The sequence below is a fragment of the Chiloscyllium punctatum genome, chromosome 9 (genome assembly GCF_047496795.1).
Source record: "Chiloscyllium punctatum isolate Juve2018m chromosome 9, sChiPun1.3, whole genome shotgun sequence".
In the NCBI taxonomy this organism is placed as follows: domain Eukaryota; kingdom Metazoa; phylum Chordata; class Chondrichthyes; order Orectolobiformes; family Hemiscylliidae; genus Chiloscyllium; species Chiloscyllium punctatum.
In genome coordinates this window covers 47158652-47175874 of record NC_092747.1, presented here as the reverse complement: position 1 = coordinate 47175874, position 17223 = coordinate 47158652, and the positions used below count along the sequence as shown (strand labels likewise).

Genomic DNA, 17223 nt, shown 5'->3' with positions numbered 1-17223 from the left:
TTTGCTTTCCCAAAAAGTAGCTCTTCGCGTTTATCTGTAATAAACTCCATCTGCCACTCCTCAGCCCATTGGCCCATCTGATCAAGATCCCCTTGTATTCGGAGGTAAATTTCTTCTCTGTCTGCTCCACTTCCACTTTTGGTGTCATCTGCAAACTTACTAACTATACCTTCTACGTTCATATCCAAATCATTTATATAAATGACAAGTAGTAGTGGGCACAGTACCAATCCTTGTGGCATACCACTGGTCACAGGCCTCCAGTCTGAAAAACAACCCTCCACCACCACCATCTTCTACCTTTGAGCCAGTTCTAGATCCAAATGGCTAGCTCTCCCTGTATTCCATGAGATCTAACCTTGCTAACCAGTCTCCCATGGGGAATGTTGTTGAACGCTTTACTGAAGTCCACATAGATCACGTCCACTGCTCTGCCCTCATCAAACCTCTGTTACTTTTTCAAAAAACTCAATCAAGTTTCTGAGATATGATTTCCCACACATAAAGCTGTGTTGACAATCCCTAATCAGTCTTTACCTTTCTAAATAAGTGTGCATCCTGTCCATCAGGATTTCCTCCAACAACTTGCCCACCACCAACATCAGGCTCACTGGTCTATAGTTCCCTGGCTTGTCCTTACCACGTTTCTTAAATAATAGCACGTTAGCCAACCTCCAGTCTTCTGGCGCCTCACCTGTGACTATCAATGATACAAATATCACAGCTAGGGACCCAGCAATCACTTCCCTACTTTCCAAAAGAGTTCTGGGGTACACCTGATCAGGTCTTGGGGATTTATCCACCTTTATGCATTTCAAGACATCCAGCACTTCCTCCTCTGTAATATGTACATTTTTCAAGATGTCACCATCTATTTCCCAACATTCTATATCTCCCATGTCTTCCTCCACAGTAAGCACTGATGCAAAATACTCATTTGTATCTGCCCCATTTCCACACAAAGACTGCCTTCCTGATCTTGGAGGGGCCCTATTCGCTCCCTAGTTACCTTTTTGTCCTTAATGTACTTGTAAAAAAGCCCTCTGAATTCTCCTTAACCCTATTTGCCAAGGCTACCTCATGTCCCCTTTTTGCCCTCCTGATTTCTCTCTTAAGTATACTCATACTGCCTTTATGCTCTAAGGATTCACTTGATCTCTCCTGTTTATACCTGACATATGCTTCCTTTTTCTTAACCAAATCCTCAATTTCTCCAGTCATCCAGCATTCCCTACACCTACCAGCCTTTCCTTTCACCCCAACAGGAATATACTGTCTCTGGATTCTCATTATCTCATTTCTGAACGGTTCCCATTTACCTGCAAACATCTGCACCCAATTGGCTTTTGAAAGTTCTTAGTTAATACCATCAAAATTGGCCTTTCTCCAATTTAGAACTTCTACTTTTAGATCTGGTCTATCCTTTTCCATCATTATTTTAAAACTAATAGAATTATGGTCACTGGCCCCAAAGTGCTCCCTGCCTTGTTTCCCAAGAGTTGGTCAGGTTTTGCACCTTCTCTAGTAGGTACATTCACGGGATGACTTTGCTAGAGGTACGATGGTACTTTGGATCCTGTTGGGGGGGGTGGGGATGATTTACCACGGTTAAGCAATGGAGCACAGGTCTCTAGCCTGGAGACTGTTTCTGTTGCTCAGAAGGGAAGGGGGAAGAGTCGCAGAGCATTAGTCATTGGGGATTCCATAGTTAGGGGGACAGGTAGGAGGTTGTGTGGGAACGAAAGAGACTCACAGTTAGGGTGTTGCCTCGCAGGTGCCAGAATTTGTGATGTATCCAATTGTGTTTTGGGGATCCTTGAGGGGGAGAGGGAGCAGTCCTAAGTCATGGTCCACATAGGCACCAAAGACATAGGTAGGAAGAGAGATGGGGATTTACGGCAGAAATTCAGGGAACTAGGGTGGGAGCTTAGAGGTACAACAAAGAGTTATTATCTCTAGTTTGTTGCACATGCCATGTGCTAGCAAGGGGAGGAATAGGGAGAGAGAGGAGTTAACACGCGGCTCCAGGGATGGTGCAGGAGGGAGGGTTTTGGATTCCTGGATAATTGGGGCTCTTTCTGGTCAGGTGGGACCTCTACAAACAGGACAATCTTCACGTGAACTAGAAGCTTACCAATATCCTGGTGGGAAATTTGCTAATGCTCTTCAGGAGAGTTTAAACTAATTCAACAGAGGGGTGGGAACCTAAACAGTAGTTCGAATATACAGGAGATTGAGATTAGTGAAATCAAAACTAAGACTTCCAGATCACAAGAAGGCACCAACATGCAAGAAGTTGGTTTGAAGTGTGTCTACTTCAACGCTAGGAGCATCTGGAATAAGGTGGATGAACTTACAGCTTGGGTAGGTACCTGGGATTTTGATGTGGCCATTTCAGAGACATGGGTAGAGCAGGGACAGGAATGATTATTGCAGGTTCTGGGATTTAGATGTTTCAGTAAGAACAGAGAAAATGGTAAAAGAGGGGGTGATGTGGCACTGTTAGTCAAAGACAGTATTACAGTTGCAGAAAGGACGTTTGAGGACCCATCTACTGACGTAGCATGGGCTGAGATTAGAAACAGGCAAGAAGTTACCCTGTTGGAAATCTTCTATAGGCCTCCAAATATTTCCAGAGATGTAGAGGATAGGATAGGATAGCAAAGATGATCCTTGATAGGAGCGAGAGTAACAGGGTAGTTGTTAAGGGGGACATTAACTTTCCAAATATTGACTGGGAATACTATAGTTCGAATACTTTAGATGGCTCAGTTTTTGTCCAATGCGTGCAGGAGGGTTTCCTGACAAAGTATGTAGACAGACAAACAAGGGGCGAGGCCACATTGGATTTGGTACTGGGTAATGAAATCGGCCAGGTGTTACATTAAGTTAAGTAAGCACTTTGGTGATTGTGACCACCATTCGGTCATGTTTATTTTAGTGATGGAAAGGGATAGGGTTATACCGTAGGGTAAGAGCTATAGCTGGTGGAAAGACAATTACGATGTGATTAGGCAAAATTTAGGATGCATTTGATGGGGAAGGAAACTGCAGGGGGTAGACACATTTGAAATGTGGACCTTACTCAAGGACCAGATACTGCAGTTCCTTGATAAGTATGTACCGGTCAGGCAGGGAGGAAGTTGTCGAGTGTGGGAGCCGTGGTTAACAAAAGAAGTTGAATCTCTTGTCAAGAGGAAGATGGCGGCTTATGCTAGGATGAAATGTCATGGCTCAGTTCGGACGCTTGAGAATTACAAGTTAGTCAGGAAAGACCTAAAGAACAAACTAATAAGACTCAGGAGGGGACATGAGAAGTCATTGGCGGATAGGATCAAGGAAAACTCCAAGGCTTTCTATAGATATATCAGGAACTTTTAAAAAAAATGACTAGACTAAGATTAGGGCCAATCAAGCATAGTGTGCGTGGAGTCAGAGGAGATAGGGGAAGCACTAAATGAATACTTTTTGTCAGTATTCACACAAGAAAAAGACAACGTGGTCAAGGAGAATATTGTGATACAGGCTACTAGACTAGATGGGATTGAGGTGATAAGGAGATGTTGTTAGCAATTCTGGAAAGTGTTAAAATAGATACAGCCCCTTGGCCGGATGGGACTTATCCTAGAATTCTCTGATAAGTCAGGGAGGAGATTGCCGAGCCTTTGACTTTGATTTTTATGTCGTCATTGTCTATAGTGCCAAAGACTGGAGGATAGCAAACGTTGTTCCCTTGTTCAAGGGGAGCAGAGACAACCTTAGAAATTATAGACCTGTGAGCCTTACTTCGGTTGTGAGTAATGTGTTGGAAAAGGTTAGAGGAGATAGGACTTATAATCATCTAGAAAGGAATAAGTTTGATTAGGGATGGTCAACACGGTTTTGTAAAGGATAGGTCGTACCTCACAAACCTTATTCAGTTCTTTCAGAAAATGACCAAACTGGTGGAGGAGGTTAAAGCAGTTGATGTGGTGTATATGGGTTTCAGTAAGGCATTTGATAAAGTTCCCCATGGTAGGCTATTGCACAAAATACGAAGGCATGGGATTGAGGGTGATTTAGAGGTTTGGATCAGAAATTGGCTAACTGAAAGAAGACAGAGGGTGGTGTTGATGGGAAATATTCATCCCGGAGTTCAGTTACTAGTGGGGTACTGCAAGAATCGGTTTTGGATCCATTGTTGTTTGTCATTTTTATAAATGACCTGGATGAGAGCATCGAATGAAGGGTTAGTAAATTTGCGGATGACATGAAGGTCAGTCAAGTTGTGGAAGTGATGAAGGATGTTGTAGGTTACACAGAGCCATCGATAAGCTGCAGAGCTGGGCTGAGAGGTGGCAAATGGAGATTAATGCGGAAAAGTACAAGGTGATTCACTTTGGAAGGGATAACATAATGCAAAGTGCTGGGGTAATGGTAGGTGAGCAGAGAAATCTCGGTGTCCAGGTGCATAGATCCTTGAAAATCACCACTCAGGTTGTTTAGAAGGTTTTTATTTGTAGAGAGATTGAGTTTTGGAACCATGAGATCATGCCTCCCTGAACACGTGCCAGTCAGTGCACTCAAAACAGTATTGAAGAGCAGAAATGGCTCCTGCTGGGCCAGGTTTTCACCTGCTTCAGAACCAGTTTGACATGTCTGACATTGCAGTCTATACACTGGGATTAGCATAACAGAGATTAGATTAGATTAGGTTACCTACAGTATGGAAACAGGCCTGTGGTCTGAGGAGCAGAGGTAGGGCTGGGGCTCTGGCCGGTTTGTGTGGGGGATGTTTGTATAAACCAGATTCAGCGTGTTCTCTCCTCTCGTCACAAAGTCAACATGCCGATGGAATTTAGGGAGCACAGTCTTGAGATTTGCATGGTTGAAATCTCCAACAACAATAAACAGTCCATCAGGGTGTGTGCTGCAATCTGCTAACAGCCCCATACAGTTCACAGTGTGCCTCCTTAGCATTAGCACTGGGAGGAATATAAACCCCGACTATAAGGACAGCGGTGAATTCCCGTGGCAATTATTAATGAAAGATACTAATTGCACTGCACAGTAGCATCGTGACACATTATGTTAGTTGAGAAATCTGCTACTGGGATCTCCACTGCTGTCTACCCAACTGGGAAGGTGATGGGATCTGATGTGGTATTGAGGAATCCTTTCTTCAAATAGTCACAATGGTTACTCAAATTTTTCTCTCTTTGCAATTTCCCACAGATGCAGTGATGACAGTTTTACATACACAATGAGGAATTATTTCTGTTAGCTTTCATATATAATAATGAGATCTGGGTAACATGGTTCTGAAAGTTCCAACAGAACTTGATTACAGCTCCTGGTATCCAACTTGAAGGTCACCAGTAGCATATACCAATTTGCTTCTATTAGCACATCATGCTGTGAAGAACTTAGTAAAATGAAAGCAGAGACCTTTATACCATTAGGTAACATGTTATAATATTGAGGATATCATGAGTTTATCCTTTAAAAGATATCTTATGTACTGAGAGAAATAATAATATCCCCCTTTTTCTAAATAAAATAAATCTCAAACACAGATACATAGTGGTAATTGACTCATATTTCAGTTCAATAATTGAAATAAACAGGTAAAACAGAATAAACAGGATCAGCAATCTAAACATTTTGGAGATTTGACAACTTGTCCTAATCTGGTGAGCATATACTAACTAATATACTAGCCAGATAAACACTGACTACAAGAGCAGGTCAGAGGCCAAGATCCCTGCATTGAGAGGACTAGAATGCAAGAGCAGGGATGTACTGCTGAGGCCGTGTAAGGCTCTGGTCAGACCACATTTGGAATATTGTGAACAATTCTGGTTCCTGTTTCTAAAGACAGATATGCTGCCCTTGGACAGGCCCAAGAGGATGTTCACAAGACTGAATGCAGGGATGAAGGGCTTGTCATACAAGTAGTGATTGAGGACTCTGGGTCTGTACTTGATGAAGTTTAGAAAGTTATGGGGGGGGGATTGGATTTAAACTTAGAATTGAGAGCCCTGGATAGAGTGGGCATGGAGAAGATGTTTCCATTGTAAGGGAGTGTGAAAGGAAAACACTTTAGAACTGAGATATGGAGGAATTTCTTCAGCTAGAGGCTGTCAATCTGTGGAGAGCAGGTCGTTGAGTATATTTAAGACAGAGGTGAATAGATACTTGATTAGTTAAGCGGATCAAACATTACAGGGTAAAGGCAAGAGAATGGGGTTGAGAAACATATCAGCCATGACCAAATGGTGAACCATTCTCAAATGGGCCTAATTCTGCTCCTATATCTTATGGTCATTCCCAACTCCACAAGATACTGAATCAGTCCATGTCCAAATGTAACAAGACCTGGGCAATATCTAAGCTTGAAGGTGACAAGTGGCAAGTATCGTTTATGCCTCATACTTGATGTGAAATGGTCATTTCCAACAAGTGAGAATCTAAACAAGAGTTTGCTCAGTGCATCAGACAATTATTCTGTTACCTGCCCTTTATCTGACTTCAAGTTTATATCCTGTACCTTGAGACGTAAGACACTAACAAATGCACTGCATGTTTACAGTGTTTTACAAGAGAACATTTTTAGTAGCTTATCATATATCCCAAGTGAATTTCAACTCAAATATAGAGGTGTGAAATGGATGATGACAATTACAGAGGTAATGTCTTGTGCTATATATCGGAATAGTTAACTTGCACAGATAACAGGGTTTTAAAACCAAAAACAATGGGTTTTCCATTTTGCAAAAGAAAGGCACCTGGGATCTTTTGCAATGCATCAACTTCCAGATCGTGTCTTTCCTGGGGTTGTAGTATTGCAGTGTGCAAGATTTTGTCAACAAAACTAGCTTGAGAGAATGGAGATACCCCAATATGATTTTGCTCCACATAAAGGGGTATATTTCTTGAGCTAATCTCTCAGTGGAGATAGCATATTTTCTACATTTTGCAGAAAAGGTGAGATGAAGTTGAAATATCCAAGGCAACATTATAGATTCTTTTTATCGTGTGGGATGGGCAATTGTTTGACATCCACAATTTTACTTGGATCAGGATGGACTTTATAGGTAAGTAAATGATACGAAAACGTTTATCTGGCTGACAATGACATGTTGTTGCGCTGCTGCCATCAGCACTAAAGGTTGTGGTCATGCTCTGCTTTGTCCTGCACGTGACTGTAATAGCTTCACTTATATATCATAATCAGGTCCATTTTCAATAATCCTATCTAAATGGTGGTAAAATAGATCTTGGTTTACTCATACGCCGATGGTTACCTTTGAAACTAGTACTGTTCAGTGGCATCCTACATGTCATGATCCCTTGGGATTTCTGATGAACAGGTTTGTCAAAGTATTTCACACTGTTAAGAAGCAATGAAAATTCAAGTGGTGCAGACCAAAAACACCAAATTTTAGGCAATATTTTAAAATTATGACAAAATTGACCACAAAGAAAAACTCGAGAAACTACTGGTAAATTTTCAAATATGAATTAAATTACTGCTCATTCATAGATAAAAATTCAGTAAAAGCATCCCAATTATTGAACAGTAGCCTTAATTTTCAGAAATGTAACAATGCAAAGGAAGATTTTCACCTGTATTTCTTGCCTTTCCTTTTTGTCAGGGATTGCTCTTGCTGCAGCAGCATGTTTTTCGAAAATCATTCGCTCTTTTTGGAGTCGTTTTAATTCTTCTTTTTTATATTCCTCAAATTGAGATAACTGTTCAGTTTTCTTACGTTCAAAGTCTTCAAATTCTTTTCTGAGTATTAAACATCTTCTGTTAATTATTTTTGCCTTCTGCATCACATTTAATTTCAAAATCTAAACCACTGAAATAACAAAACAGCCTTCAAATTAGTTAAGTCGGATAATTACAAAAATATTTGTCAATCCACTATATGGCTACTTTTAGTGAACTAGATGAATGAAAGGACCCTGGGAAGCACCAAAGACCGCATGCACGTACATCAGTCTCTATCAGGACAGGTGGATAAAATGGTTAAAAATCATATGATATTTGCCTTAATTTGTCAAGGCAAAGTTTATGAATAGGGAGGTCACGCTGGAGTTGTTAAAAAAACACTTTGGTTAGTCCACAGGTCGAGCATTGTATGCAATTCTAAAATCCATGTGCTAGGAGGGATATAATAACACTGATGTGCAGAGATTTACCAGGATGTTGCCTGGGCTGGAGAATTTCTGTCATGGAGAGATTGCACAGATTGGGGTTGCTTTCCTTAGAGCAGAGGAGATTGAGAGGGGATACGATAAGATATATGAAGTTATGAGGGACATAGATAGACTAGACAGAAAGGAACCTTTCCCCTCCATACAGGAAGTAATGATCAGAGTCATAGATTTAAGTTAAGGGGCAGAAGATTTAGAGATGTGAGGAAAATCTTTTTCACCCACAGCTTGTTGGGAATCTGGAACTTCCTGTAAGGGTGATAGAGGCAAAAACCCTCATGATATTTGAGTAGTGTTAAGATATGCATTTGTGATGTCATAGCATTCAAGGCTTTGGGCCAAGTACTGGAAAATGGAATTGGAAAGTTAGGTGATTGTTTTTGACTGGCACAGAAATGATATCTATGACTCTATGATTAATATGTCCAGAAACCAACTACAGAGGCGGCTATCCTTGATTGAGTGCTGTGCAATGAAAAATTAATAAACAATCTTGTTTTAAAAGACATGTTAACAGAATAAGCATTAATCTGATTCAACAAAGCCAACATGGGTTTATGAAAAGAAAATCATGCTTAGCTAACCTATAGAGGGAGTGCAACAAAGGTTCTATAGGCTGATACCAGGGATGGCAAAACTGTCACGATTGAAGAGTGTATGAGGACAGTGTCCAGGAGACGTACATGGACAGGAAAGGTTTAGAGGGATATGGGCCATATGGAGGCAAATGAGACTAGTTCAGTGTGGGAAACCTGGTCAGCATGGACAATTTGAACAAGTTTCTGTCCTGTATGACTCTATGACTGGGTTGACATTAACAAGAGTTGATAAGAATGAGGTGGAGGTGGAGGTGGAGGTGCAGGGGAAAATACATAAAATTCTCACAGGCAAGATAAACATACTAGGTGCAGGATGGATGATTCCCCTATTTGGGGAGTGTAGACTTAGAGGTCACAATATCAGGACATGGTTTAAGCCTTTTAGGACGAAGATGAGGAAACATTTCTTCAGAGACTGATTCACCTTTGGAATTGCTACCACAGAAGGCTATGGGCTAGGACATTGAAAATATTCAAGACAGAGATTGTTAAATTTTCAAATTTGAATAACATCAAAGAGTATAAAGAGAAAATAGGAATGTGGCATTGAAAGAGAGAATCAGCCATGATCACAGAATGGTGGAGCAGACTTGAATAGCCAAATGCCTACTCCTAGTCTAAATGTTTACAAAATATCCACATTACTACATGGCAAAAAGATGTAAAGACGATTCATAAATCAAGTGATTAAATTATATTCTATAAAGCTAATATGAATAATGGAAAAACTAACAGATTTGAGACAACGCAGTTGGGAGGTGAAAGGAACAATTAAAAGTGAGATTAGATTCCCTGTAGTGTGGAAACAGGCCCTTCAGCCCAACCAATCTACCACTGACTCTCCAAAGAGTAACCCACCCAGACCCATTTCCCTCTAACTAATGCACCTAACACTATGGGCAATTTAGCATGGCCAATTCACCTGATCTGCACATCTTTGGATTGAGTGAGGAAACAAGAGCACCTGGAAGAAACCCACGCAGACACGGGGAGGATGTGCAAACTTCACACATACAGTTACCCAAGGCTGGAATCGAACTTGAGTCCCTGACGCTGTGAGGCAACAGTGCTAACCACAGCGTCATGGTGCCGTAAAGATTAAAATACCTAGTAGATTGCAGACTCAACAGTAATGGCTCTTACAGACAATTTAAAAGTAAAATAATAATTTAAGACATGTTAGCCCAATCAGCGACAAATAGGGTGGAGGATAAAAAGATCACAAAGATAAATAAATATTTTGCATGACTGTTGAGAAAGAACAAGGCAGTCCTCAAAGATTTGTTTAGTTGTCAGCCAAAAGAATAAATCAACAATAAAGACAGTTCAAAGGCTTTCAACTAACCTTGTTATAGTTAACCTTGTTACAATTGAACTTCTAGAGTCAGAGTCATACAACACAGAAATAGACCCTTCAGTCCAACCAGTCTATGCTGACCATAATCCCAAATTAAACTTGGCCCACTTGCCAGCACTTGGCCCATTTCCTCCAAATCTTTCCTAATCATGAACTTATCCAAATGTACCTGCATCCGCCACTTCCTTTGGAAGTTCATTTTACACACGAACCACACTGTGTTTGAAAAAAATTGCTCGTGCCTACTTAAGTATTTCTTCTCTCACCTTAAAAACATGCCTTATAGTTTTGAAATCCAACACGCTAGAAAAAAGACAACTGCCATTCGCCTTATCTATATCCCTCATGATTTTATAAACCTCTTGACCTCTACTCTTGTTTCCTCACTCATTCCAAATATGTGCAGATCACCCTCTCAAGCTTAATAACATCCTTTCTATAACAGGGTAAATAGAACTGGACACCGTATTCCAGAATAGGCCTCAACAACATCCTGTATAACCTCAATATAACATCCCAACTCTTATATTCAAAAGGTCTGAGCAATAAAGGCAAGTATGCTAAACATGTTCTTAAACACCCTACCTATGTGATGCAGGTCAGGCAGCTTCTGAGGAGCAGGAAAATCAACGTGTTCATCAGGAATTCTGACAAAGGGCTTATGTCCGAAACTTCGATTCCCCAGCTCCTCGGATGCTGCCTGACCTGTTCTGCTTTTCCAGCACCACACTCCTGACTCTGATCTCCAGCATCTGCAGTCCTCACTTTCTCAAACCTATATGTGATGCAAACTTCAAAGCATTATGTACATGAACCCTGAGGTTTCTCCGTTTTACAACACTATCCAGGGCCCTACTTTTAATTGTACAAGTCTTGCTCTTGTTTGTTTTACTATAATGCAATACCTCACGTTTATCCAAATTAAACTATCTGCCACTCTTCAACCTACAGACCCAATTTATCAAGATCCCTTTGTAATCTTAGATAACATTCTTCACTAGCCATTAAACCAATAATTTTGGTGTTATCCACAAACTTGCCAAACATGCTATCTGTATTCTCATTTAAATCATTTATATAAATGACAAATGGAATATTGTGTGCAATTCTATTGGGAGGATGTTGTGAAACTTGAAAGGGTTCAGAAAAGATTTACAAGGATGTTGCAGGGTTGGAGGATTTGAGTTATAGAGAGAGGCTGAATAGGCTGGGGCTGTTTTCCCTGAAGCATCAGAGGCTGAGGGGTGACCTTATAGAGGATTATAAAATAATGAGGGGCATGGATAGGATAACTAGACAAAGTCTTTTCCCTGGGGTGGGGGAATCTGGAACTAGAGGGCATAAGCTTACGGTGAGAGGGGAAAGATATAAAAGAGACCTAAGCGGCAACATTTTCACGTATAGGGTTGTGCGTGTTTGGAATGAGCTGCCAGAGGAAGTGGTGGAGGCTGGTACAATTGCAGCATTTAAAAGGCATCTGGATGGGTATATGAATAGGAAGAATTTAGATGGATATGGGCCAACTGCTGGCAAATGGGATTGCTTAGGTTAGGATATCCGGTTGGCGTGGACGAGTTGGACAGAAGGGTCTGTTTCCGTGCTGTACATTTCTATGACTATGATAAACGAAAGTAAATCACTTTGGAACACCACTGGTCACAGGGCTCCAGTCTGAAAAACAGCTCTCCATCATCACTCTAGAACAAAATCAGATTGGTTTCACTTTCAAATTATACTGGATTATTGGAAATACAACTTTTTTGATATTTTAAATGACTGTACAGTAGTCATAGTGAGGCCAGTGTGGAATCCAGAATTATGAGGCTCTGTAAAAGAATTAGAGGGTTGCTGAAAATATTAGATTAAATTTTGTACCCTGCAGAATATCTGAAGCACGAAAGAGAAATCAGAATGGATTCTGGAGTGGTGATACAATTTGAATTGCTGCCAGGAAAAGTGAATGTAATCTGATGGTTTTAAGAATAATGGAGCCAGAATCAAAAGTAGAATTAAAGTTATTGAAAGTGCTTACTTTGTTTAATTCTTTTTAATATGCAATAAAGTTTGTTATTGTTAAAAAAAAGTGAAATTTTGTGAAATAATTCTATTGGTTAGTTGTTGAGCGTTCCATTTCAATTTTTAAACTATTAATTGGCCCTAATAGAATCCTAATAAGATACATTGAAAAACAAAATAACTGGAAATCCAGATGGTAACAAATGCAGGACTTTATAACACAGTTAGGTATTAAAATGTCTCCTCTAATTTAAGTTTAAACAAAATGTTCTAGTGAGACAGATGTGCTCATTCTAAAATCTGCCTGGAAAGAGGAGCATGTGGTCTAGCAGTCATGCAGAAAGCAATTCAAACATGTAATGTCATGCTGCTTGAAAAAGCTAGTGACCGTTTTCACAAAGAAGAAAAAAGACAGCTGCCCTTCGCAGTCACACAGAGATATAGAGGAAGAGATACAAAAGCAGCTACTGTGTGAAGAGCTTGTACATAAGCAAAGTAACATGTTAATGAGAGTAGATAGTGACGAAGGTGCATATTGGACTTGAAACATTTAAGTCTGTTCCCTCTCCACAGCTGCTGTCAGAAACTTTGTATTTATTTCAGATCAATAGCATTTGCAGTAGCTTGCTTTCATTAACATACTGATGAGACCTGGTTCACTATTCGAAATGAGAACAGAACAGGATTTTTGGAAATTTAAGAAACATTGTGTGCTAAGGTGAGCCTTGCTGGTTGGTGAAAGCCAGTTCTGGAATACCTTGGGCCAAGAGGAAGGAATTTTCAAAGTACACTGGAAGATTCAACCTGGTATGGCAAGAAGTGAACCTGCTGGCAAGTTGGCTGCAGCTTGGAACTCAATCTTTTATATAACTAATGCATCTGCCTGAAGTTTGGCAGAAAGGAAAACCTGCTTTGTTTTGGTTGCATTAATCAATACATTTTTAACCTTAATATTTAATAGGCAACTAATATACCAAAGTAATGTTAATCAGTGTTTCCAATCTTGTCTGTAAAAAATTTTAAAACATGCAATTTTGTCGTTTAGTTATTTCAGTCAGTAGTGGGGAATTTTGGAAGCTTTAGGACAAGTTACCATGTTTTACTTTCTTTGGTTTTCTATGCAGTTCAAGAATTGTTGAATGTTCTGAGAAAAGAATCTCATTTGTAAAACAAAAGGTGAACATTTCCAGAAGTTAACTGAAGTACTCATATTCACCGCTGACCAAAATTAGATATACAGTTATATGCCTGTGAACACGCTGTTTGATTTTGTAAACTTAGTAAATACATTTTTATTCAAGTTATAAACTAACATCAAAGATCTATTATTCATAAAGTCTGGTTAGGAACAACTAGGCAATTTTGAGTGTAATTGAATATTCTAATGTGAATCCATAGATTCTACTATCCCCTGCATCACGTTGTGCCAACCAAGCCAGCTGCTTTATTCTGGATGGTGTCGATGGTTTATTGGTTTACTTCCAAAAATGTTAGGGGCAATCCCATGGCAGCATGTGCAAAGGTCACGAATATCCAGTTCAGATTTCTAAAGGATACTGTTACACCAAAGTAAGTGACTGTATAGTGAGATGTTGGGGGTATGAGTGCCCCAAAATAGGAGATTCACTTATGCAATTGCACCTAAGAAAACCTTACCAAAGACACAAACTTTTAGTAAATAGTAATGTGCAGTGTAGTTTGCACAAGTTACTTGGTGAAGGGGTAGGAAAATAATTTATCTTTATTTCACCATCAGGTCATGGAGAAAGTCACATTGTAACAATGATCTCTGCTATAAGAATTAACCACATACACATACCTAAGGTCCACCATGGCTTTTTCTCTATCATTTCGGAGTTGGACCAATGTAGCATTTTCTGCTCGAAATTGGTTAATTTCATGTTCTAATTCCGCCAGTTTATCCTTCAATAACTTGGACTGGATACCAGCACCTAGAAAACAGCACAAAATGTACTTAAAATGAAAGCTGTAAAAAATAAAGAGCAAACACAATTATTACTGTTGCCTAAAAGACAATTTACGAAATTAAGAAAATTGTGAAGAGGAAAGAGGGCAAAGTCGCACAGAATCCTCCTAATTATTCTCCAAAAGGTCAGTGAAACACACACTAAAACCATAGCAAACATTTACAAGTATCAATACTATTTTCCTTGAGGCTCTGAATTCTTCAAGTGCAGCTATTGTGGGCAAGCTAACAGTCAAAACAGTCGCCCAGTCACTCCCCAGTATTTCTAGAAAACAAAAATACAACTTTTTTCCAAAAAGGTTGGAACATTTTCAAACAGTATTTTCCACTCAACCTAGCAACTATTCCCTGCACAACTTTGCTCATGCTGCTCTCCAGCCTTAGTTACATTCTCCCTTGAAGCTTTACAATATACACTGGCCAATCTGATTTCTAATACAAGAACTTAAGAAACAGAATCAAAATTGCATCATTTGGACTTTGAGACTGCTCCACCAATCAGTAAAATCATGATGTATCTGAGGTGTATCGGCCAAGCTGTCTTCATTGCTCAGTCCTTTGAGTATAGGAGTTGGAAAGTCATGTTGAGGTTGTACAGGACATTGGTGAGCCCTCTTCTGGAATACGTATCCAATTCTGGTTACCTTATTAGAGGAAGGGTATTATTAAGCTGGAGATTTGACTTATAAAGAAAGGCTGGAGAGACTAGGACTTTTTCCAGTGGAGCGCAGCCTTCTGCAAATTTATAAAATCATGACGTGTTTGGATAGAGTTAATGGTAGTTATCTTTTCCCTCAGATAGGGGATTTCAAGTCTAGGGGGCACCTTTTTAAGGTGAGAGGTTGAGAGATTTAAAAAGACATGAGGTGCAAATTTCTTTTACACAGGTAGTGGTTCGCGTCTGAAATGAACTTCCTGAGGAAGTGGCGGTTGTGGGTACAATTACAACTTGTAAAAGACTTTGATGAGTACTTGAATAGGAAAAGTTTGGAGAAATATGGGCCAGAAGCAGGCAGGTAGGCCTATTTTAGTTTTGGATTATGGTTGGCACGGACTGGTTAGATGTGCTGTATGATTATATCACAATATCCCCTTATCATTTTGTATCCAAAAATCTAACATTCTTTAAAATGAATATTAAGGAATGAAATGACTAAAACTACAAATCTGAGGCAGAAAATCACAAAGATAATTATATAGGCCTTTGGCGCCAGAACTTTCTCATCTCAGTCTGAACTGAACAATATTTTATTCTGAGACTAAGACCGTGTTCTCGATTCCCAGATAGAAAATCATCTATCCAACACGAGTCCCTTTAGATTTTAAATATTTCAAAGAGATCACTACTTATTCTTCTACATGCTGTGGAGCACAGACCTAGAGAAACACCCCCATACCAAGAATCTGCTTTATCAAATATTGTGGCATTCCCTCCAAAGTATATCTTTCTTTAGGTATGATAACTAAAACTATACACAGTATTCCATAAAAGAATCTCACCAAGGACTTACCATCAGCAGGAAGATTTTGTAGACATTATAGTCCAAACCTTTTGTACTAACATACCATTTGCTTTCCTAATTGCTTGATGTACATGTTGACTTTCTGTGATTCATGCGAATGCTGTAATCATAGTCTAAATGCTCTATTATATCACATTCCTGAGAATAGAGTTGAGCATTTTCACTATACTAGCAGCCTAACTAGCCAATAGTTCTGCTTTTTAAAATAGCAGCATTACTTTTGCTGCCTTCTAATCCAGAGGGGCTGTTCTGGAAGATCATAAACAATACATTCATGATCTTCAGCAGCTAAGTCTTTTAAAATACTAGGGTAGAAGAAATTAGGTACAAGAGATTTGTTGGCCACAGCCCCAATTTCTATAAGGTCACCACTCCCAAACCTCTTTTTTACTTCTTTATTAGCTCCATTCAAACAAATTCAACGTGAATTTTTAAAATCCAAGATTCTCTCTCTCTCTACTGTCTTTACCTAATCATTTAGTACTGGTGAAACTCTGACCCTTTTTCTATTTTGACTAACTCTTCTAAAAGACATTCCAAATTATTGAATCCCAACTTTACTCATACTGCAGCCACATAGCCCTGGTGGTTATTAGAAATCTATAGTATAAACTCATCCATTCGTTTGTGAAATTTTGTACATTCAATATAGTGCATTGGCTTTGATGGTTTTACATTTTCCCCGATAGCACCTTAGTCAGTAATACCCCATAATCTTTAAGCTCCCTGTCCCTTCCTAACACACTGGATACTTGTATCCAGTCTTAACATTTTAATTACTTTACGTAATAAAAACAAAAACATTGAAAACTTAATAATTTTTGCACATTAAAAATCATGTAAATTATCATGAGAAATATGATTGTAGTGAGTGTCATTAATGACAATGAACAAAGCAAAAAACAAAGGCCCATTGTGCTCCTAACTCGCATTTTCTGCCCTGTTGGGCTTTTGAATTTCTTTTCTAAACAGACCCTATTGCATAATTCTTGTCTATCTGCCTTCCTATCTCTTGTTCTGCTAAATGTGTGTGTGTTTCCCTTATTTATTTATTCCCTGCTTTTAGATGAGTGGTCATTGAAGAAATGGTGGTGAAGTGACATAAAGTGCTGCGTCCTACCTCTGCAGTGAAACTTCAAATAATCAATAACTACCTCTCAATTCACAACCAAATGCCTTTGTCGTTCTTGTATGGTTCTCAGTCCAGTTCTGATATCTTCAACCTACTATTTGTTGACTACTTCTGCTCTAATGTCGAATACCATTCTTGCTGTTTAGTCTCTACTGCAAATCCGGTGGTTCCATTTATTCAATTTTCCCTCTATCCTTCAACTCAATTTCTGTTCCTTAATTAGAGATGCTAAGAGATGTAGGATAATACATTTGCCTATCTCCCCTCTTTCTGGTATACCTCCATTTGTAATCTCTCTGCAATTCTCCCATCTACACTCCATTTACCACATCACAGTTATGGAAACCTAATGTTAGCACTGAGCTGGGTACAGTTAATTAATGTTCTAAATACTTATCATACTGGAT

General features: G+C 39.4%; 1 protein-coding gene across 7 annotated transcripts in view; it reads right to left on the bottom strand.

The window, feature by feature from the left end:
* LOC140481364 (centrosomal P4.1-associated protein-like) overlaps positions 1–17223 on the bottom strand; it is an 81551-nt gene that overhangs the window by 26628 nt on the left and 37700 nt on the right. For all 7 annotated transcript variants that reach the window (XM_072577437.1, XM_072577440.1, XM_072577438.1 and 4 more), the window contains 2 exons: positions 13994–14126; positions 7609–7774 (listed from right to left, as the gene is read on the bottom strand). In XM_072577437.1, the coding sequence (XP_072433538.1) occupies positions 7609–7774; positions 13994–14126 (299 nt within the window). The remainder of the gene's footprint in view (positions 1–7608; positions 7775–13993; positions 14127–17223) is intronic.